Source organism: Symphodus melops (assembly GCF_947650265.1).
Source record: "Symphodus melops genome assembly, chromosome: 20".
Taxonomy (NCBI): Eukaryota; Metazoa; Chordata; class Actinopteri; order Labriformes; family Labridae; genus Symphodus; species Symphodus melops.
In genome coordinates, this window is record NC_136710.1 from 16,926,370 (window position 1) to 16,951,464 (window position 25,095).

The 25,095-nt window shown below is 39.2% G+C and overlaps 2 protein-coding genes across 2 annotated transcripts in view; both read left to right on the plus strand.

The window, feature by feature from the left end:
* The window catches only part of LOC306841870 (uncharacterized protein), a 133,621-nt gene that overhangs the window by 4,904 nt on the left and 103,622 nt on the right, over positions 1–25,095 (plus strand). Inside the window, exon 3 of the transcript XR_013781594.1 lies at positions 348–888. The gene's annotated coding sequence lies outside the window, so the exon portion shown is untranslated. Of the gene's footprint in view, positions 1–347 lie in introns of the transcript that reaches the window.
* LOC306841591 (immunoglobulin kappa light chain-like) lies at positions 24,338–25,042 on the plus strand (the record flags this gene model as incomplete). The annotated part of the gene is made up of 1 exon (XM_079371534.1): positions 24,338–25,042. The coding sequence occupies one exon, from the start codon at positions 24,338–24,340 to the stop codon at positions 25,040–25,042; it is 705 nt and encodes a 234-aa protein (XP_079227660.1).

Sequence of the window (25,095 nt, forward strand, 5' to 3'; positions counted from 1 at the left end):
TTACACGTCAGAATGTTTGGCCCCTAATGGAGGGAGGATGTGATGTTCCTTATATAGGCATATTGTGTCACTTCTCTCTGGCCAATCAAATTTTGTCCTCCCTCTGAAGAGTGAAGAGAGCTCTAAAGTGTGTTTCAGTCGACACAGTAGTTTGAACACGATGACACCTCTTGTGATTGTGTTCTTCCTTGAATGTCTGTGCTTGGGGGAGATGGGTGAGTTATGTTTTAGAATTGTCTTACAGACTGTTTGGTCACTTTTCATGACATTTACTTCAAATTTTGTTCTGATGAAGAACATTTTTACAATCTGTACTGATTTCAGCTATTTGTGTTTCTTACTTTTAGCTCAGATGTCGGATCCAAGATCGATCATTAATGGGCGCCAAGAGAGTAGATTCATATCGGCGACTGTTGGCGAGGAGGTAACTTTGCATTGTTTCTATGAAGGTGATATAGCAACAAAGTTTTACTGGTACAAACAAACTCTGGGACAGAAACCTGAGCTCCTCTCTTCATTCTACAAATATGACAAAAATGCAAGTTTATACGGTGAATTTGAGAATAATCCACGCTTCACAGTGGATAATAAAGTTGGTCATAATCATCTAAAGATCACAGATGTGCGCATCACAGACATGGCTACTTATTACTGTGCACGTAGCCTTACGTCCATGTTTGAATTCATGGAAAGCATTACACTAAGAGTAAAAGACTCAGGTTTGAACATTCAGCTGTTGATCGATCAGTCAGCATCTGCGATCACCAAGCCAGGAGGCTCTGTGACTCTGAACTGTACAGTCCACACTGGGACCTGTGATGGAGAACACAGTGTTTACTGGTTCAGAGACTCTGAAAAATCTCACCCTGGATTTATTTACACTCATGGAGACAGCAATAATTTGTGTCCGAGGAAACCCAACCAACAAACCTGTGCCTACAACTTACCAATGAAGAACCTGAATGTTTCTCATATTGGGACGTACTACTGCGCTGTCGCTTCATGTGGACGCATTCTGTTTGGAAACGGGACCCAGCTGGACTTTGAAGGTATATTTTGTTGGCATATGAAAGGAACTCATTGTTAGTGCCTGAACAAACTTATCAGGGAAAAGTGAACACATGCAACATCTCTGTTCCTCTTGTCTGTACAGATTCTGCAGACTCTTCTTTCCTCTGGAAGGGAGCCGTGACATTGACTTCCATGCTCTCTGCTTTACTGGCCTTCACACTCTGCATGATGAACAAGAGGAACAGCAGCCAATCTCCAGGTAGGACTGTTTAGTTTTGAAAGCTCATGTTGTCTGTGCAAAACTTTTTAATGAAAAAACTGTTTTCTTTGCGTCTCAAACAGAGTGTGAAAAAAGCTTTTCAGCTTCATCGACCGCCACGGCAGAGGTGAGCTCACCTACATTACCATCTCATACTGTATTTATAATTTTATTAATATTGCATTAATTGAATGAAATGGATTGTCAAATATATATTTGTTACCAGGGTTACCAAAACACGGACCACCTTTATTATGCTGCTGTCAACCTGAGCAACAGATCAAGAGGTCAGAGGGATCCAACCTGGAGTGAGTGTGTGTACCACGGCTTAAGGAGCTAAAACTGCACCTGTTACATTTGTGCTTATTTCTAAAGTGTTGCAGATTTTATTATCTGCACATTTTAAGAGTTAATAAAATTTGGATTAATTGGATTTTCAGGAAATATTTTTTCCCAAATTGAAGCAGATGAAACATTCTTTTATTTCTTGTGAGTAAGAAATTCATTCTTGCATATTAGCCTCATTTTGTTTTCAGTTTAATTAATTGATGCTGTAGAAGTTTTTAAGGCCTTGTTGTAAACTGTATTTGTCATTTTCAGATTTTAAACTATGCCAATGTCTTTTTTGTGTAAATTGTAACCTAGAAATTAAACTGTTCATCTGAAATAACTATAAACTTGAAGCAGTGTGTTTGCAGTCAGTGGATGAAGTTGACTTCGCTTACATGATTTAATAGGTTCCTGAGATGATCAATAATTAGCTCTCTGGCATTAGCCAGGGTCAACTCGCATGTTACTTTAGTCTGAGCGATTATCAGCAGTGTGTGGGTTAGATCATGGCTCGGACCAAACGAGCCCGGGGTTAAGGCTAAATGGGGCTTGGGTTGCAGATCTCTAGTGTATAATGGGGGGGAAATGCTGCACTCAGCTTCTTCAGAGAGCTCAGGGATTTTTAGCCTCAGGTCGCTGCTCCTGAGACATCTAAGCCTGTACTGTTTAGAAAGGCTGCTCTAATGAAGACTTTCTGGACGCTCAGCTGGCCATTGAAAGACTGTTTTGCTGTTGGACTTTGTCAGTCAATACTCAGGTTTTCTGATAAATTTGAATGATGCAAATCTGCTCAATGGCCAAAGGGGCCAGATGTCATTCATTGCATTGTACTCTTGTTTGGCAAGTAATCTAAGTACAAGATGTGTGTACAGAACCTGGGGATTTACAGTTTAGAAAGGGATCTTAGCATTCAACCTACCACAGTCAACTATCAACCTTTTGTTTGTATGATGGAGCTGATTTTCAGCAACAAATGCACTTCACTTTTTTGATTTGGTGGCCTTGAGAAGTAACATGATCAGAGCTTGTCATTTTGAGTGATAATTCAACTTTTCTGGGGGGTTTTGTCTCTGTCAGAACAGCTACCGTTTTTAGCAGGAAGTGGAAGAGGTCTGCCCTCACATAGACGAATACCACAAAGCATCCAAAAACAGTTGTTTACCTGTACGCCAACACAAGCAACACTGTGAACGCAATTTCTTGACTTATCAAACTTCTGTGGAATTCTATGAAAGAAAGTGGTACAAACTTTAAACTTCACCAAGTTCCTCAATGACAGACGCATAGGCTTCTCAGTGTAGTACAGAATAAGACGCACATTATAGTAAGCGAACCCACAAGTATGATGGTGATTTGCTATATTACGTTGCATGTGTGTCAGTATCACCTTCAGCCTGCATGTATACAGCAGGACAAGTGGGGCAGCAGTTCCCGGGTGGGGAACCAGAGGGTCGCCGGTTAAAGTCCTGGCACGGAAGAAGTCTAGAAATTGGTTTGGTAGCTCGAGAGGTGTCAGTCCACCTCCTGAGCACTGCCGAGGTGCCCTTATGCAAGGCGCCAAACCCCAAAACTGCTCTGGGGCGCTTGCTGTGGGCAGACTCCTCAATCTGAGACCTCTCCATTAATGCATGACACTAGTATCCTGTTTGTGCATGAGTGTATTTCGGCCTGTGTGTGTTCATGTCCATTAAACAGAATGTAAACTGAATTTCCCCTCGTGGGATTAATAAAGTATAAATTATATTAGAACCTGTTAGTTCTAAATGATGCGTACTGTATTATTAATCTGCAGTTATTCGAGGTCTCATTTAATTGGTTCTTAAAATGGTTGAAAAGCTAAATAGCATTGGGCTATTAGCTTACATTACTTGTCAGTTTTACTACGGTGGCTCAATAAGTTCGGGCTGAATAGGCAGCAAAAAGGCAAACTCCAACTGTGAATTAAGCAAACGTAACAATTTCCATAGTGAAGATAATGTTCCTGGTTTAAAACAAAGACAATGCTTGGATTGCTGAAGCAACGTCTAGGTTTACATGGATTTTTACTTGTATCCATTAAATATGGTAATGAGAAGGGCAGGTCAAGAATACATACATACTGTATATTAACAATGAACACAAATTAGATGTGCCCTGATATGTATGAAATCAAATTAAGATGAGAATAAAAGTTTTATGACAACACTTTTAGACTTTACTGTACAACATTACTGTAAACTCTCTATAATCAATTTTAAACATCCTACCACTATCAAGTTATATTCTTCATATAACTCTCCCCAAACAAACTACAAAGTACAGATGTCAGTGAACATGTGATCTTTTGTTTCCTGAAGAGGACGTATTGTGTCACATCAGGCTGACCAATCAAATGCAGGCTTGTTATTCAAGAGTGGAGAAGGTATTGAGAGTCTTTTCATTCAATACAGGAACTCCAACACGTCAACATCTACAATGTTTGTCTGTTTTCTGATCCATTTGTTCTTGGGGGGAATGGGTAAGTTGTGTTTTTAAGACTATACTTCTTAAACTTCCGTTTTTCAGATTTCAGAGTATTCTTCGGCTCATTGTTTGACATCTTATTACTGATTTTGTACCTATTTTCTCTTTAATTGACTTCAGCTCAGCTGCCTGATCAGGAACCATCTGTCTCTGTTCATCAAGAAAAAAGTTTTGTCTCATCTAAAGTTGGAGACACTGTGACTCTGCGATGTTTCTATAAAGGTGAAGATTCAGCATGGCTTTACTGGTATAAACAAAGTCTGGGTCAGACACCGAGGCTTATTTCTACCTTCTACGTGTACGATACAAAAATAACTTTCCAGGATGAATTTGCAGACGAATCACGCTTCAAACTCCAAACTCAAAATAAAACAAATCACTTAACAATTTTGAATTTGAAAGTTTCAGACACAGCTACTTACTACTGCGCAAGTAGTTTTAAATTTGTATTACATTTTCTGGAGGGAGCTGTAGTCAGTGTAAAAGACTCAGGTTGGAACGTCCCAGCTTTAATCCATCAGTCAGAATCTGAGACCATCCAGCCAGGAGGCTCTGTGACTCTGAACTGTACAGTCCACACTAGGACCTGTGATGGGGAACACAGTGTTTACTGGTTCAAAACCTCTGAAGAATCTCATCAGGAAATCATTTACACCCATGGAGGCAGGAATGATCAGAGTGAGAAGAACTCTAAAACACACACCTGTGTCTACAACTTACCAATGAAGAACCTGAATGTTTCTCATGTTGGGACGTACTACTGCGCTGTCGCTTCATGTGGACACATTCTGTTTGGAAACGGGACCCAGCTGGACTTTGAAGGTTGGTAGCTTGAGTCATTCGAGTTGTAGTTAATTGTAACTCTTGCCCAAACTTAGAGATGAAAACCCTAAAATCTGTTTCCAATGTCGTCTCTCGACAGATAACGTGACCACTCCCGCTTTAGTGTACGTCTTGATCGGAGCTTTGATATTCACCACCATCCTGGTCGTTGCCCTGGCTTTCTCATTATTCAAGAAAATCAAGGGAAACATCTGTGTATGTAGAGGTAAGTGTTACATTTTTTTAGAGTTTTGACCCATTTTATTTACAGATTTTAGCTTTACAGTAAAGGTACATTTTGTGTTTCACATCCAGAGTCTCAGTCAGGATTATCTGCTCCATCAAGTGGAGACAACGAGGTAAATGTAATCTCTTTTCAACCTTGTGAACATGTTCATAATTTCTACAGAGGACTATATAGTGATTTAATTTGTACATTTCTGTATTGCTAGGGCAACCTCCTCTATGCTTCTGTAAGTGTTCATCAGCCTGATCGATCGAGAAGACAGAGAATCAAAGAAAAGGATGATTGCGTGTACTCGAGTGTGAAGCTCTAGGATTAAGCATTTCATGACATTTAAATTTTTAGAAACAAATCTCATCTACAATTGACATGATGCTGTTAGTGCAGTGATCAATTATACCCGAATCAGTGATTTTATTTTATCACTAACAACCACGTGGAAATAAAAAGTTTTGACTGTATTCATTATCTTATTGGGGAAGCATGATCTCTGGTTTTAGTCATTTCAGTGTCACTGTTACCAGGACAAATGAAACATTTTGCACATCTCGGTCATTGATCTGGTTATTTTGTCCTTTGGATGTTATTTAAAGAGAAAAGGCAAGAAAAAGATGTCTCGGACATGGGGAGTCATTTTTTAAAAATTTGAATCATGAATAATTGAGATTTTTTAGTGTTTCCAGTGCATTAAACTTGACAACTATTGGTTTATTGAAAATAGTGTTGAGCTTAATAACTCAAACGATTATTTTGATGTAAAAGGAAGTTAATGTGGGTTTTCCTTCCATTACAAAAAAATCATGAAAATGAAATCTTTGTACCTTTTTTCACTTTTGCAATAAAGCAATTTCATAAAGAAATCTAAATTCTTTATTTTGTACCCAAAAAAATCTGTTTTTACACAGTGATGGCCATCAATCACGGTGAGTGATAGTGGTTCTGAACCTATATGTATTTATATAGTACATTTCCATTTGACATCAACAAATGTTTGTTGAAGCATTGTGTGGTCTCTGTTTGTCAGTTGTTAATGGGACTGTTCACTGCTAAAGTGTATCATATCATACATCACAACACAGGAGAAACTTACAAAGACAACTGATGATTGATAGCTGGTAACATTAGTTAAAATTATTTAAGAAAAAAAAAAGGAGCAGATTGTGTAATCTTCTTGGGCTTGACGGACATCAGATCCTGATAAATCGGCCTTGGCAGTGAAGACCCAGAAATATTTCAATAAACAAGCTGGAGTGCTGTGGATAAGGTCACATTGCACAGGGGATATATATATATATATATTTATATATATATATGCTAAGAAAAGACTCCTTCGCATTAATATGAAATATCTTAATGATGGTGCAAATTTCTGTGAATACGTTCAGTTTGGTTACACTGTGTAGAGGTGACTTTGATGTTTGCAGACTACGATCTATTCTGAGAAGCTATGACCATATTTGAAGAGAAACACGTTATATGAGGTATCACAAAAGTATAATGTATGGCCTCAGTAGACCGTAGAATGAACTGTTCCTCAAATAGAGGTTTGACATTTAAAGAGTAAAGGTGATGTGATTCTCCAGACCATGTATATCCAAAATGGGAAGGAATTTATGACACCTGTTGTACTGTATATAATGGCTCCACACTTTGTCTATCTTTCAGCCTGCACAGAGTCTCAGTGTTGTCTGTTAGATCAGAACCACGGTTGTGATATGATGCATTAATATTATCCAATCTGTTGATAGTCAGCTTTAGGGACATTTATATCATTCAACCCATCACTTAACTACCTTCTTTGTGAAAACCCAATACGCTTGAGGCTAAAAGCAATAATCATAATGACTTCATAGAGGGGTAATGAGGCCAACAGCAGGATAGGACCTCTCATGGAGTCTATAACTGGTGGTGGTGAAGACAAAAGGAAGTGATGAGTCGTTGGTTTCTGATGTATCTGACCTCCGCTGAGCTAGAATTAGGGTGACTGGGTCGGGGGAGGGTCGGGGATTATAGCAGAATATGATTGGTTTATTACTTAAAGAATGAACGCCCATGATCAGCTGATCACCAAAGCAGGGAGAGACAGGAAGTGTGAGGGGGAGTGGTTAAATTGAATGAAGAGATGAATGAATATGTGACGGAATAAGCAGTCTCCCTGGTTGAGTTTACCCTGAGCTCCATTACATGGCTGAACAAACAAGATGGCACCTGGATTAATAACTGGTTTGATCATGATTTTTTTTTTTTTTTTTTTTGCACCACCAGAAGGTACCTCCCCAACAACCATGGCATTTAAAAAAAAATAAGTATAATCTTCTGTTATACCACGTGTGGCTGTGGCGACACTGATTCATTTTGAGATCATAACTTATATACCAAATTTAAAGTCTTAAATAATTACAGAAACTTCTATATCAAAGCTTCCTGATCAAATCAAGACAATATTGAAGGCACTGGAGAAGGACGGGACCTCAGTCAGTGGTTGGGGTTTTTCATTGTCTTAAAGCAGTATTAATTTGTTAAATCTCTGTCCCTTTAAGTTGTATATCAAAGAGATTCAGAGCCACTCTGCCTTATGTTAGCTTTGGACTCAAGTCAAAACTAGAAGTGGGAACTGCAGATAAAGGCACCACTTGAACATAATTTAGGAGCTTGAGCATCCCTTGTTAGATAGCTCAACCTTTCCTGCTGTTGTTCGTACTCTAACAGTGTGGTCACACCTCAGCTGTTTGGTTCATTTGTCGGATAGTTGCGTCTGTTTTGGGGTAGTGTGAATGCTTAACAAGTTTTGCTGTTTTTTCGACAGTTTTTTTCTTTGTCTGTAGTTTCTGCCTCTTTCAGTGGAAAAAACTTTGTGGTTTTCTGTCACACTCTCTTCAGATGAAGACCACTTAAAGTTATCTGCAGCTGAAAAGACTTATTCAAATATCGAAGCAAAACAAAGTAAACAGCGGTCACATTAACCGAAGGTGTCTATAAAAAAGTAAGTTAACCTTTGCTATGCCTTCACTTTCTTCCTCTTTAGGTGGAAAAAGCTTTGTGGTTTTCTGTCATGTTCCTTTAGCTGAAAACCACGTTAACACCAAAAGAAAAAAAATTGCAACACTATAACACAAAAGAAACCTCACATCTTCACTCTTGACTACAATTTAAATTTGGTTTTGAAAATCTCTTTTTTTTTTCAAAACGATAACAGATATTTGTGTTTTTTACTCAAACTTATACTTATACTTACTTATTCAGTAAATTAAACTCATTTCATTAAGTCTCATCCTCATCGAAGGAATGTAGTGACGATGCAATTATAGAATAGCTTATCTAAATAAGTAAACACCAATGTTGTTTGTTCACCTTAAATTGCAAAAATTGAAATACCCTTGGCCAAATCGTATTTGTTTTCCTGCGGTATTTCAAAGAAGAACATTTTTCATCTGCAGTGATGTGTCGTGTCACTTCTCTCTGGCCAATCAGATTTTGTCCTCCCTCTGAAGAGTGAAGAGAGCACGAAGATGTGTTTCAGTCGACACAGAAGTTTGAACACGATGACACCTCTTGTGATTGTGTTCTTCCTTTTATGTCTGTGCTTGGGGGAGATGGGTGAGTTATGTTTTAGAATTGTCTTACAGGCTGTTTGGTCACTTTTCATGACATTTACTTCAACTTTTGTGCTGATTAAGAAAATGTTTTCAATCTGAAATGATTTCAGCGTTTTCTATTTCTTACTTTAGCTCAGACGTCGGATCCAAGATCGATCATTAATGGGCGCCAAGAGAGTAGATTCATATTGGCTAATGTTGGTGAGGAGGTCACTTTGCATTGTTTCTATGAAGGTGATTTAGCAACAAAGTTTTACTGGTACAAACAGACTCTGGGACAGAAACCTGAGCTCCTCTCTTCATCCTACAAATATGACAAAAATTCAAGTTTATACGGTGAATTTGAGAATAATCCACGCTTCACACTTGATAATAAAGTTGGTCATAATCATCTAAAGATCACAGATGTGCACATCACAGACATGGCTACTTATTACTGTGCACGTAGCCTTACGTCCATGTTTGAATTCATGGAAAGCATTACTCTAAGAGTAAAAGGCTCAGGTTTGAACTTTCAGCTGTTGATCGATCAGTCAGCATCTGCGATCACCAAGCCAGGAGGCTCTGTGACTCTGAACTGTACAGTCCACACTGGGACCTGTGATGGAGAACACAGTGTTTACTGGTTCAGAGACTCTGATGAATCTCACCCTGGATTTATTTACACTCATGGAGGCAGCAATAATTTGTGTCCGAGGAAACCCAACCAACAAACCTGTGAATACAACTTACCAATGAAGAACCTGAATGTTTCTCATACTGGGACGTACTACTGCGCTGTCGCTTCATGTGGACACATTCTGTTTGGAAACGGGACCCAGCTGAAGTTCAGATGTGCGTTAGTATTTTAGCAGGGATTGTCTTTTTTATGTTAAAGTACAAGTCTGCACATTAAAACACTCATGTCTCTCTACAGATGAGAACACCCTTGACCTGGTGTATATCTTGAGTGGAGCTTTGACTTTTACCGTCACCTTGCTTGTATTGTTGGCGGTCTTCACCTATGTAATCTACAAGAGAAAGAGCTGCAAATGCAAAGGTACGGTCACCGCTTTCCTTTCTTAACAGTGTTGATCACATGATACAGTTTAATAGTAAAGGATTTTTTTCATCATTTTCTAGAATCTGGTGCAAGAATTTCGGCTCCCTCCACAACAAATGAACAGGTACTTTATGATTCAATTCACTTTTCTCCCAAATTAAACAGTTTAAAAACTAGTTTCATAAATCTGGGATGTTTTGCGAGCTCTCCCAGAGAGAAAAAAAGGGCGCACGGCAAAGTCCACCACTTGTTTCCGTGCAGCTGAGAAGTTCTTTCTACCATCAGTTGTCACCATGTGGCGTTTGTAATCCTGCTAGTTGACCTCTCGTCCTGCCAATCCTTTCCACCAGTTGTATGGCCTGCAGAACAGTCCTTACATTTAACCATCTGTATGAGCATGTGATAAAAATCTTGAATCTTAATGAAAGATTCTTTGAAACAAGCTACAATTGCAGCTAACAAAGTGTATTCTCTCAACTGTAGACCACTTTCTTTAAATGTATGGTTATGATCTAATGAGGGAGTAAAACTGTAAAGAAGTGTTGCTGGGGCGCTGATGGCTGAGCTGTGAGGTTGCATCACATGTACAGAGGCTTTAAACCTCCGATGAGGCAGCCCATCAAGTCATTCCCTAATCTCTGTACCGATGTGCTGCTAAACCCACTTTACTGTTTAAACAAATACAAAAAAACTAAAATCAATCTTTGGGTGGGAAAAAAAGTTGGGACCCTGTCGCCATATAGATAGATAGATAGATAGATAGATAGATAGATAGATAGATACTTTATTGATCCTGAGGGAAATTCAATGCATCCAGGCAATATACAAGACATGCAGGACACAAGAATAAACTGCTATCCACCTCCCTTACATATATAATAACCCAAAACAAAATTTACAAGGGCCCCTATACAAATAAAAATAAAACATTTAAAATCAAATTTGCCCTATTAAAAATAGACTTATACTTATAAAAAGAAATGTAAATGAACTCTGCAGGAAAAGAAAGATATGTGCAATTTAAAAAGAGAAGTCCAAACAGCTAAGGAAACTCAGAACAGTGATGTTACCTGTGCATACCCGAGTGTTGACCGTCTGAAAGTGTGTTTTTTTAAACATATATTAACAACAGACATTAGACAGTGAATACAGACATTAAGGATGCAAATTAAAGTTATAGTCATTAAAATGTCCAAACATTAAAGATGTAGAAGTAAAGTGATTGTCAGATCGGCATTAAAGTGTCCAACTGGACGCTGACTCTCAGGACCAAAGTGCATATTAGAAGTGAGGGAAAAAAGATCAGTCCAGGAGTCCCTGTGTGCTTGTCCCCTGCTGTCACAGTGAAGTGTTGTACAGTATTATGTCCACGGGGACAAAAGAGTTCTTGAGCCTATCCGTGGAGCACGACTGTGACAGCAGTCTGACACTGAGCATGCTCCTCTGCCTGGAGAAGGTGCTGTGCAGAGGCTGGTGGGTGTTGTCCATGATGGACAGTGTTTTGTCCAGTCCATGTATCCCAACGTTCTGCACGTCGCAACGTATGCTTGTTATACACACTGAACTGGGACACATGTTCAATCACATATGGGCACATGGGTGATGTTGTCTCCACTCATAGTTATGTTGGCACATGTCCATGACTAACCTTTAGTTTCTCACTGCATTTAGTACGAAAGACTCTGAGGGAAATTCAGATAGCTGTTTATTGGTCGGATGCGTCCCTTCTTTTAAAAGAAAAATAAATGAATAATAGTGTTTTTCATACGGTTCTTTTTTCAGTACTAAGCTTTACTCTGAGAAGGTATATGGTGATTTTCTGATATTTACTAATACTCATGTCTTATTAACAGGGTGACCACAATGAGGAAAACATCCATTACGCAGCTTTAAGGGCACACAGGGTCAACCGACCCAGAAGACCACGAAACACAGAGGATGAGTGTGTGTACTCAGGTATAAAACAGTAGACATGTATATTTAACATTTCTCTGTAACAAAAGTGATGGGTACCATAACAATACTATAAATGAGCCTTTAAGACATGGTGGTAATCCTATTAGCATCTCTTCTTTTGTGTTTTGATGGTGTCCTAGGTTGCTCCTATCTCAGTTTTTAACCTCATGACCTGAATCTCAACAATTTGTTGATCAAACCTGCTATCTTACTACTTCTACATTCACAATAAAGACAAAAGCTTGAAAATGATTTCCCCTATATGCATCTAACAAGCCTCTAAAGCAGTGGTGTCCAAACTTTTTTTCTTGCGGGCCAAAATTGTCATGTTAGAATCGCTCACGGGCCACAGGGTTTTTTGTTTGTTTGGTTTTTTTTAAATATTGGAAGGAACTTTTTGTATTTTGACCACTTCAAAAAATAATGTAAATACACAATAATTTATTGCAGTGGGAAACTGTTGTGTTCTAATTTTTTTGGAAAGAATAGTCAGGCTTTTATAGGTCTCCCTCGCTGACATGAAAAAGAAAAAGAACGAAATATGCCATCTGATGAGGCCTGGGGTCAAAATCTTCTGATTCTTCGAACGAAGTCAAGGGCCACAAACAATCCACTCAAGGACCACAAATGGCCCCCGGGCCGCACTTTGGACACCCCTGCTCTAAAGAGAGAAGAGGGCTCCAACTTTTTTTTCCTGAAACTTTTTAAAAGTTTGTTATTTGTTTTTAAGAGAGAGAGAAGGGGAAACAAAAGGAAAGGAGAGAAGTGGAGAGGGGAGGGGCCGATGTCTTAAACTAACTTCAGGGCTGTGCCCGACACAGACAGCGCAGACTGTGAGCCTAAATACTTGAGAATTGGATTGGTAAACATTGAACCCATTTTGATTGGGCAAGATAAAGTAGGTGTGTCTGTCAGGATGACATCCGTCCGTCATGACCTCATCATCCTGACGGTGATGAGGCTCCTTCAGAGTGCACAAGCATTGAAAGGCACGCAGATCACATCATTACTTTTCAAATGAAGATCTTTATTTATTTTGTACTCTATTATTGTTGCTGGATGTCAAGTTTCTTTATTTCTTTAGGATCTTATTTTTTTAACATATCTTCATGTATAATTTTATTGTGATGGTTGATGGCTTAGTCACAAGTCTTTTCATGTCTCGTGTGAAACACTTGTTATTTTTTGCCTTCTTGCTGAAATGTGCTATTTAACTGAATTTCACTTGACTTGAGATGCAGTAATTCTATTTTCACACGTTACTTTTTCCATGGATACTTACAGTATATAATAAATATTGTCCACATAGCCCCAATGGCTGACTTTTTGTCCATACCATTGAGACTTGCCTTTACAAGCTTAGTTTCATTAGGGTGTAACTTCAGAGTTCTGCAGTTTAATTTAATTCAGTGAGAGAAAACATGAATGGCCTTATTACAAAATGCTCAAACAGAGAGACACTTGTGTTAATTATCGTTGTATCATTTGTGTTAAGTAGAGATGTGGACTCGAGTCACATGCCTTTGACTCTTAGTGTCTGCATTTATCATCAATCAGCACTTAACGATAGAAATGTCACCCCAACGCTTGCTGTATTCTGTGAGCTTCTGCACACAGACTGTAAACCAGCGCTGTGTTATATCCAAACACTAAAAACAATAGGCTTGTCTGGGCACTACTACCTTTGAAAAAAAACAAAAAAACAAAGGAGAGCAAATGCATTTGTTTAGAATTTCCCAATTTCCTGACGTGATCTAATAAAATGATCCCAAAAAAAGATTATGAAAGGTAAAAAAAAAACACATAAATGGGAGAGTCTGATGTCTTAAGTTAATTATATGATATTAATTTTGACCTGCACTGAGATGGACATTTTGTTAAATATATTTTCTGAAATGTTTGTATATATTATATTTGCGATTGTGTCAGTAATGTTTATATATATATATATATATATATATATATATATATATATATATATATATATATATCTTGATCTGATCCATTGAAACACATGATTGATCTGTCTTGTCTTGAGTTCATCTCATGGGTGACCTGCGATGCAACAGAGACTGAAGGCTCTGTTCGGCATACAATGGGACTGTATGGGCTCGCAAAACCAGTTTTGGAGGCCTGTTGTCATCTACTCTGGACGGACAAAGTTTGAGTTTCAGACATGTTTTTTTGTGTAATGAAAACATTGTTTCGCTAAATAAACTTTATTTAAATGCTACTTTATATACCACCGTGGCCATTTATGTTTCATTCAAAGTACATGCTTGTAGCAGTATATGCCTTTACTGCTGTTTATCTTTATTATCGCTTGTATATAAAGTTGGTGAGCAGCCCTAGTATTTACCATGTGTCGCAACCCGTCAGTCCCCGTCTGCCTTTTTTTGGTCAATTCAACTTGTTGAATCAGGTTTGAGAAAGCCCCTTGAGCATCTTGCTGAAGTATCCATGCTTTCACCCATTAGTGCGGTTTCTCGTTTCTTGTCACCTCCGCCTCTTCTTTTCCACTAAAAGACCAAGGGCTGACAAAGCCAGTGCCATTTTCTGACTTCTGCGCCAGAGATCTTGTTGACTCTGCCCACTCCTGTTTCTAAAAGGACTGGCCTCTTCTTGGTCTTCTTCATGGCCGCCCCCCTAATCTACTCTCCATGTCTGGACTGTCCTGGCTCAGTGCCCTGCCTCCAGGCCATACACTTGTAGGTCCGGATTTAGCATCAAGTAAACACAGAATATTGTTCAGACTAAACATGAGCAATTCTGCTGGCTTACATGGTAGCTGTTGTTACATTGTCTGTTGTGAAACTGCATAATTATTTTAAAGCTCTTCACATAGGTTATCACAAAAGAAACAGCCCCAAAGTTTATCCCTTCATGGACAATATATGAGGCTAAATGTTAGCACTGCTGCTAAATTCCTAATACATTTTAGGTATTGTTAAACTACAGGCCTGTTCAGAACTTGTTGTCAATTAAAAGCTAGATTTTCAAATAGAGGTTTGGGGGGAGTTGCTGAAAGAATCACTCCCACGATTCCCCGCCTGCCTCAACATCATCTATTGTTATGTTTTGATTGAAAGCCCCCTCGCAGCAGATCTTATATACTGTGTGTTTAAAGGCGGTTGGCATCCAAAGAGTTGCATTACTGCGATCTCCTGTATTCATAGCGCTACTACAGGTTGTTTTTTCTACTTCAGCCATACCTGAAAGAAATTTACCCTGCACTCTCTGACTTCTCCCGGTAAGGGGTTGAACATAACCTCCCATGGCCAATCAGTAGTAAGCATTCATCAACCAAGCCATTGGGAGCAAAACCTGAAGGACACGACCCTGATTGACAGATTACGAAGCAAATAAACAATATCGTTGACTGAAATGACACAACAGAGAGCAATTTTCTACTGGGTTACTATTCCACTGAATCAATGCAACACTAGAAAACACATTGTATGAAGTGAGCAGAATTTATTTTAAAGGAAACTTTACCCATTGTGAATGGCATTATTCTGCTAAATTCACACATTGGCATAAACAAGGAACTCTTGTTGCGCTCCTCAATTTGAAACCCAGAATTGTGCCATGTAGGAGTCCATTTCTCAGTGAGAGATGTCTCCTACTCTGTCTAGTGATACTTGCATCACTGAGATATAATGACACAAAGCACAGCAGAATAAAACAAATTATCTTGAAACTTATAATTGGAGCCGACATCATCACAAAGTTTAAATACATCAGATGTCAACAGAAAGAATGGAGACAGAATTAGGTCTGCAGTTGTTTAAAAAGAACACCAAACTGTTTTCAACTGAGATGAGTTTGATGTGGCTGTTGCTGGCGGTGAATGTCGTGGCTTGTTTCCATAATAGGACATGAAGTGTCACTACAGGTTGACCAATCAAAGGCAGTCTACTCTATGAGGTGACGAGAACGGAACAAGATTCTTCTCATTCAGCACTGCAATTTCCTCAGGATGACATCTCCAAAGTTACTTTTCTATTTTACATTACTCCTCTTGGACAAAAGTGGTGAGTTGAGTTTTCTTTTCTTTTAGGTTCAGGTCATTCTACCTGTTAAAGCCTCTAAATGTGTTCCTCTGATAGTACAAAAGTACATTAGACCTAAACAATCTATTTAACATTTATTTTTTCTGTCTTCTCACTTCAGCTCAGATGACCGATCAATCCTCAACTATTCATCAAGAGAGAGAATTTATATCAGCTCATGTCGGAGACAACATCACTTTGAAATGTCTCCATGAAGACAAAACGGTACAACGTTTTTTCTGGTATAAGCAACCTCTCGGACAAAAACCAAGGCTGATGTCAACCTTCTTTGGGACCAATATAAATACAGCATTTAATCATGAGTGGAAGAACAATCTACGCTTTACACTGGAAGCTGTAAATGGTGGAGTTTCTCTGAACATCACACATTTACAAATTTCAGATGCAGCTACTTACTACTGTGCCGTTAGCTTTTCAATCACTTTTGAATTTGTGAAGGGTACTTTCGTCAGTGTTCAAAGTTCAGGTTTGAACATCCCAGCTGTGGTCCATCAGTCAGAATCTGACACCATCCAGACAGGAGGCTCTGTGACTCTGAACTGTACAGTCCACACTAGGACCTGTGATGGAGAACACAGTGTTTACTGGTTCAGAAACTCTGAAGAATCTCATCCAGGACTCATTTACACCCATGGAGGCAGGAATGATCAGTGTGTGAGGAGCTCCAACACAGAAACAAACACCTGTGTCTACGACTTGCCATTGAAGAGCGTCAGTCTCTCTCATACTGGGACTTACTACTGCGCTGTCGCCTCATGTGGACGCATTCTGTTTGGAAAAGGGACCAAGCTGAATGTTGAAAGTAAGTAACTCCTTCAGAAACTATTGCTTTCTGATAGCTATAATTACATCTAATCAAGTAAAAACTTTTTTTTTTAAAAAAAGAAGCTGCTCAGCAATAACCTCTGTTTTTTGTCTGTTTGCAGAAGAGAAGTACTCCCATGTCTTGGTGTATTTCTTGAGTGGAGCTTTGACATTCACCACCATCCTTAGTTTTTCACTCGCTGTGAGGCTGTTCAATATTTGGAGAAAAATCTGCTGTCACCCCAGAGGTAATTAGTACTTTTTGTTTCTATGCATATCTATAAAACAGTGGATCATAGTAAGTTTTAGAATTGTAATGAAATGGCTCGTTATTGTTTTACAGAAACGTCAGATTCTTCCGTGACGACTTCACAGGTATTTCCACCAAATTTCTGATCATTCAAAGAAAGGAGGGCAATTTGGTTTTGTATTTAGTCCATCTCTGCTCCCGAATCGTCAACAGTGGAGTATAAAGTACAAATTACCACTATAACATGGAATTTTGAACAGCAAGTCTTAATCCCTGAGGAAGGGTATCGTTTATCATTTGGAGAAGAAGTTGAAATAAAGAATTAAGAAGATAGATAATATCAACAATATAATCAAAAATAGAGCAAAATAAATAAAATAATCTGTCTCTTCTGCATTTTCATGCAACTAGTATTTATGAAAAGTTTCTTTATTCTTGAGTTAGTCTTCAGTTGTCCTTTTACACTGATCAGTTGTCTATGTTAACTCGACCGTCTACAGCAACTTAATATCTCTAGAAAACTGTTTGGCTGCTGTCAAGAAATGAATGTCCCGAAGCTTACTTCAGACATAACTGAGCATTTTATTTTAGGCCTGAAACTTCCCTCCAATAACATCCCAGTGTGTTCAACCCAGGATTTTAATCTCTGCATGTTATTTAAGCCTGAGCTAGAATTCAATCACACTAATCCCTTGCATCACATTGGGACCGCTTATGTCATCCAGCCACAATCTCCTTCATTTTACAAAATAAATACAAACAAAAGGTGGCAGCTGTTTTGGCGCCAAGACTTCAGGGTCACATATTATACTCATTTTCCAAAAGTTAAAATAAGTCTTGGAGCTCCTAAAACATGTCTGTGAAGTTTCTTGTTGTAAATCCATTCTGATCCTGCATTTGATTGATAAACCCCTCTATGTCAGCCCTGCTCAGAACAGGCTTGGGTAGCTTCGGCTTTTTTGCACCATGTCCTATTATTTACAGTGAGAAGGCAGACTCAGAGTGCAGAACAAACACTTAGCTGTGGAAGTGTCACCCACCTGGGGGAGGAGTTACTGCCATTTGTGATGTCATGAAGGGAAAGTCTCCAAACAGCCTGTTTGAGCACCTATTTTCTGAAGATTAGATCAGCTTTTATTCTTAATTGGGGGTCTGGTCTTTGAATTGCCGCTGGGGACAAATCAGGTTTGTTTTACTTGAAAATAAACAGAATAGGGACACATATTATTGTCAGAAGATCATGTGCATTTACATATTTATTTACATAATAAACTGAATCTGTTATTTTTTCTATGTATTGGATCACTCAAAGTAAATCTCCCAATCTAATGTCATTTTATATTTTTTGTTATTTCATTATTACTTCTATTTTGGATTTTTATTTTTTATTTGTATCCGCCGTATCTCACTTTTTAACATGGGTTTAATTTTTTCTTTAAGAAATACAGTTTATGATTTGTATTGTTGTTGTTGTTGCGCTTAAACTCAGAAGAATTACTTTGAATATTTGTACTTTAAGTTTTTGCTGTTTACTTATTAGTGTTTTTTTACTGTGTTTAGGGTCACATGAATGAAGATAATCTTCATTACGCTGCTTTAAGGGTGAACCAGGCCAGCAGATCAAGAAGACATGTGGACGACACAATGAGTGAATGTGTGTACTCTGGAGTAAAGAAGTAACCTTAAGGTTTCATCATTGGTAATCTGTGCCAGGACATAAACTGTTTACTGTTTAATTTGGATTCTCAGACAACAGGGACCTTTTACATTGTTTTACCTGGAATGTCTGAAGCAGGGTCGGCTGTGGCTCTGTTGGTGAAGTTGTGATCTCTCAAACGGAAGGTTTAGGGTCCCCTGCTTCTGCAAGCAACATGTCCGATGTTCCTTGGCAAGACAATTATGGAATTAGTTTCTTCTGATGGTCAAATTTACACAGCAACCACTGCCATCAGTGTGTGAATGGGTAGGTGTGACATGCAGTGTAAAAGCCCTTTGAGTAGTCAGAAGACTAGAAAAGCACTGTACAAGCTCAATTCCAAGTAAAACAGAAATACTATAATACAAATCTGAAAATGAAAAAAATAAACTCATTTAGGACAATGACTTTCAGTTTCTCTGTAATTATGTTACTTATTTGTTTTTTTTTGTTTTTTGTGTGTGTTACATTATGTGCAGCTCTGTCTCCTCGCCTGCAGTGTGGATGTGTATTTGGGTAAATGTGTCTGTGGTGACTGTGTCAGTCAGTCAAGTGCTGGTGCAGGTGCTGAGTCTGATGGGTCAATTCAAGTAGAATTGCTTCCTCCTAAATGGATCAAGCCTGACATGAAAGCTTTTGATGGTGCATTACATTAGATCTTAGGAGTCAGAAATTCCGAAATGACAATCCAGTCTGATACGTCATCAGAAATGCTCCATGAAGTCGGAATTCTGACTTAAAAATTCAGAGGAACTTCATGAGTGTGGGTTAAAATCCAAAATGGCTGCTAAGTGCATCAACAGTAATGTTTAAGCTGTCGATATTGTGTTCATTAGCAGCGTAGTCACCTCTTTGTGTAATGAAATCAATCACAGCGATAGTATTGTTAGTTATCTGTGGACATGTTGTCATGTTACTAAATGATCACGTAGTGTGTTGTTATTGCCTGGTATTAGCTAACAAATCAATGGTTCTCCAGAAGGCGTCCATCTTTCTTGTCTGACTTATTGCTGACTGGAAACTGGAGCAAAAGTAACACGGGTGTGATTTCATTCCCAGCTCTCAGATACGATCTTGAAGTAAAAGTAATGCACCATAAATCCTAAGCTGCTGCAGCATGCGCCCCTTGCTTCACCTCACACGCTCAACAATACCAGCATTTAGCTCTATAAATTATGTTGGTCTGAGTTTTAAGATAGTTTGTGTTTGAAACTATAGCAATCTGATTGATTTATTGAGTATTGGTTTGTAAATAACTTTTAATAATAAATACATCACTGAACACTTTATCAGCAGTGTAGAAATGAGTAACCTTTTCTGATTGTCTTTTTTTCCCCTCCTGTTTATGTGTCAAATGTTTAACTTTGTGTTTTTGGTTGTGGAACATTGGGGATTTTATTAGATGACTTTTGCTTCATTTTTCAGGCAATGCCCAACGCTTTGTTAAAATAAACTGCTGCATGAACTCTGAATTTGACTGATGATGCCTGCTTTCTTGGCAGTGGGAAGAGTTGGGGTTACTTATTAAGTTGTCTATAATTCCACTTGTTCAGTGGGGACATTACAACAGTATTTTTACATCTTTGAGCCGTGTCGTACCCTTAGACTGTGAATCTAATGGACAAAGCCTGATTGTTGTCAGCCATCTGTTCCTGCAGGAGTTCTGGAGACTCATCGACAGTCGCCATGCAGGACATCCTGTCTCAGCCTAACTTTCAGTCAACCTAACAACATGTTTAGAGCCAGGTCTTAAGACTTTTGACTAACCAATACATAGTGCTCACCTACACATTATGTTAGCTGCACTACTAGCTATGGATAACATGGATTATTTTTAAAATCAGAAAAGAGTTGTTTTAAAAAATCACCCCCTGTACAGTGAAAACAATAACTAATGAGACCTATTTAAATCTTTAGTTCCAGACTGTAAACTTTTACGCTGAAAAATGGCTGTTTGCCAGTCATGTGTATGTGACGTCTCGTGTTCCTGGAACCAGCCTCAAGTGGACAGTCAACAAACTGCAGGAATTTACACTTCCGTTTTGGCTTCATTTTTCAAGACCTGAGGTTTTGTTCAGTTTAGTCCAGTTTATTAGTTTAGTTGTCAGGGAGCATTTAAAAATAACATTAATTTCATTGAGAAAAGATGCTTCATGCCAGATTAGAGAAGTTTACTAATTTCCATCTGCAGTCCCCGAGCAGGTCAACTCAGAGTATGTGCACAATACATTAAAACACATACATTCATATCACAAAAGACATGTGCTTGGTTCCCACTTGGTCTTACCACAGTTCAGTAACAATGCAGTATAGTAAGTTTGGTTTGAAAGGATGAAGGTAATAACACTAAACATTTTGATAACATAATAAGAAACAACAAAAAGTGACTGTGTCCGAAAAGGAGTTGGTAGAAGTAAAAAAAATTTAAATCCATTCTCTTTCATCACTTTTCTCTTAATTAATTCATATTGCATTCCAAGAAATGCTCAAAACTATTCATTTACAGAGAGACAGATGAAAACAGAAGATGCTACTGCACTAACTGACAAAATCTCACCCAACAAATGTCAATAAACCATAGTCTTAAATGAAGTAATCAGTGCATTTTAAATTCCTGTATCCTAAATTAAAAAGTAACTAGATCCACTCCTAGCGACTGCAAATAGTTATGCAGTTACACTACTGTATGCTTTCCCATTGGACTGGGGACATTGTTGGGCAGTGTATGGAATATTTTGAGGAACTCCTAAACCCAGACAACATGTCTGCTGAAGAGGCAGAGCGTAGCCACTGACCTTCGCAGAGGTCACTGACACAGTTAGAAAGCTCCTCAGTCAGAATGCGCCAGGATGAGATTCACCCCGAAATGCAAAAGGCTCGGGACATTGTTGGGCTGTCTTGGCTGATAGTCCTACAATGTTGCATGGAAATCTAGGACAGCGCCTGTTGAGTGGCAGATCAGTGAGGTTTCAAAAGGGTGGACTGGAGGCTGTGCTCCAATTATCAGGGTATCAAACTTCTCAGCCGGCTAGAAAAATTACTCTAGGATGCTGGTATGGAGGCTCCGACCAATTGTTGAACTTCAGATACATTCTGCCATGGTCGTTGGAAAGTGGACCAGTCTTTTACCCATACAGGGCTTCAAGGGGAATCATGGGATTTTGCTCATCCTGTCCTATACATTTTTTATGGACTTTAAGAAGGCTTATGGCTTTGTCCCCAGGGGGATCATTTGTCTGGAACTACGGGAATGTGGGCTCCTGGGACTGTTGCAACAAACCATCCTGTCCATGTATGACCAATGTGGGAGCTTTGTCCGCATCCTTTGGAAAGTCAGACACGTTCCCGGTGTGTTGGCCTATGCTAGGGTTGCCCCTAGTCGCTGGTTCTTTTGTGGTTTTTTTCTGGACAGGATCTCAAGGAGCAGCTGGGTGAAGGAGGTATTCCAATTTGGAGGCATCAAAATCTCATCTCTACTTTTTTCTAATGTTGTGGTTTTGTTGGCTTCCACATGCTGGGGCCTCGAGCAGGCATTGGGCAAATGAATGCAAAGTGGCTGAAATGAGGGTTAGCAACTCCAAGTCTGAGGCCCTGGTTCTTGCCAGCAACAGTGTTATGGTCACTCTAGGTGCGGACTGAGTCGCTGCCCCAAGTGAAAAACTTTAATTATCTCAGGGTCTTGTTCAAGAGTGAGAGTAGGATGGACTGTAAGATTGACAGACAGATTGGCTCAGTGTCAGTAGTATTGCAGACTTTGTGTTGGAGGAGGGAGCTAAGCCTGAAGGCAAAGCTCTCAACTTTCTGGTCAATCTTCATCCCAACCATCACATTTGGTCATAAACTATGGGTAGAGACTGAAATAATTAGATCGGGTATATAAGCAACCAAATTTAGTTTCCTCTAGACGGTGGCTGGGTTCAGCTTTAGAGGTAGGGAAAGGAGCTCAGACATCTGGGGAAAGCCGTGAGTAGAGCTGCTGCGGTTGAGGTGGTTTGGGCATCTGATTGTGATGCCTCCTGGACGCCTGGCTTGGGAGGTCTTCTGGACAAACCCAACTCGGGACAGACCCAAGGGTAGATACAGAGCTTGCTGGAGGTATTATAGATCCTGTCAAGCCTGGAAAGCCTCAAGAAGAGCTGGAAAACATTGCTGCGGAGAGGGAAGTTTGGGTTGACTTACTGTGCCTGCTTCCACCACGACCCAACCTTAGATAAGCAGAAAAAAATTGATGGATAAATGGATGCTTTGCCAATGGGGTCCTGACTTCAGTGTTCAGAAAGCTGCCGAAACTCAGATATAAAGTTTGAGACACTTGGGCCTGGCTTTCTGAAATGGCTAAGAAACTTCTACCATTGGACTATCATAGAAGGCTTTGGATTGGTTGTTCCGCCTGAGCTGAAACAGTTCATCAAATAGAATTTACCAGATGGTCTTAAAAGTAGCCATCTCATGGCGAGGCTCCTCTTCCCTGTGCAGCTCCTTTGCAGCCAACAGTGCACTTTGCCTCTCGTCCCTGCTTATTTCCTCATCGTCCACATCGTATTGTTTTGCTCACATGACAGACACAATCCTCCAAGTGTGCCTTTAATAGATAACATAGCACATTTTTTTGCCGGTGGTATCAAGTTTGCACACGTTTTAAGACAAACCTTTAGTAAATCAGGCCCTAAATATTACTCCAACTAAAAACAAAACAAAAAGGGTCACCAGGACCTACGAAACCAGTTCACCTCATTGCCAAAAATTGGTGGTAACTTGTACTGTAAAATTAACCAGTATACTAACTTTATGTCGAGGGACAGTATTTATTCTTCAGCTAGGATGACAGGATTTTGTTTCCAGAATGTGGCTGAGACGGCACTGTGCTGCAATTAAGGGTAAAGCACATACCAGCAAATAGGAAAACATATACCCCAACAAAAATAAGAACTTGAACAACAGCATAGTGGGAGTCGGCAATCCTGAGATTGACCAAATTAGGTTAAGCATTATTTTATAATGCTCACGTTACAACAGGAGAGAAACTCTGCCCATTGTAAATGGCATCATCCCCCTGATAAATTCACACAATGACAGAAACAAGGACCTCTGGTGGTGCTGCTCAGTTTGTGACCTGGACCTCTCCTACCAATATCGTCTAGTGACTCTTGTATCAGTGAGATATATTTACACACAGTTTAGCAGAATAACACAACATTTATCTTGTAAATTAAAAAAGGTACAGCAATGAAACAACCCGTCCTTTGATGAACACCTAATTATTATAATGTTTAAATACATCAAATGTCAACAGAAAGAAAGAATGGAGACAGAATTAGGTCAAATAAAAAGCGGTTGCAGGTGTTTAAAATTAACACCAAACTGAGAATCTGAGATCATTTTGATGTGGCTGTTGCTGACAGTGAACGCCTCGACTTGTTTCCATAATAGGACATGAGGCGTCACTACAGGCTGACCAATCAAAGGCAGTCTACTCTATGAGGTGTCAGGAACAGATCAAGATTGTTCTCATTCAGCGCTGCAATTTGATCAGGATGACATCTCCAAAGTTACTTTTTTATTTTCTATTTTTCATCTTGGACAAAAGTGGTGAGTTTTTTTGTTGTTTTATGAGGCTGGCTATAACTCGACCTGTCACAGCCTATACTTGAGCTTCTCTGATATTGTAGATAGTACAACATTACATGAGACTTTTACAAGCTATTTCTATTCATTGCATTTTTATTTTGTCTGTCTTGTCACTTCAGCTCAGATGACCGATCAATCCTCATCTGTTCATCAAGAGAGAGAATTTATATCAGCTCATGTCGGAGACAACATCACTTTGAAATGTTTCTCTGGAAAAGATTTGATAAAACGTTTTTTCTGGTATAAGCAACCTCTCGGACAGAAACCAAGGCTGACATCTACCTTCTATCTGCCCAATAAAAACAATGAATTTATTGATGAGTGGAAGAACAATCTACGCTTTACACTGGAAGCCGTTAATGGTGGAGTTATTCTGAATATCACCAATTTACAAATTTCAGATACAGCTACTTACTACTGTGCCGTTAGCTTTTCCAGTACTTATGAATTTGCTAATGGTACTTTAGTCAGTGTTAAAAGTTCAGGATTGAACATCCCAGCTGTGGTTCATCAGACAGAATCTGACACCATCCAGACAGGAGGCTCTGTGACTCTGAACTGTACAGTCCACACTGGGACCTGTGATGGAGAACACAGTGTTTACTGGTTCAGAAACTCTGAAGAATCTCATCCAGGACTCATTTACACCCATGGAGACAGGAATGATCAGTGTGTGAGGAGCTCCAACACAGAAACAAACACCTGTGTCTACGACTTGCCATTGAAGAACGTCAGTCACTCTCATGCTGGGACTTACTACTGCGCTGTCGCCTCATGTGGACGCATTCTGTTTGGAAACGGGACCAAGCTGAATGTTGAAAGTAAGTAACTCCTACAGAAACTATTGCTTTCTGATAGTTATAATTACAATTAAATATAATG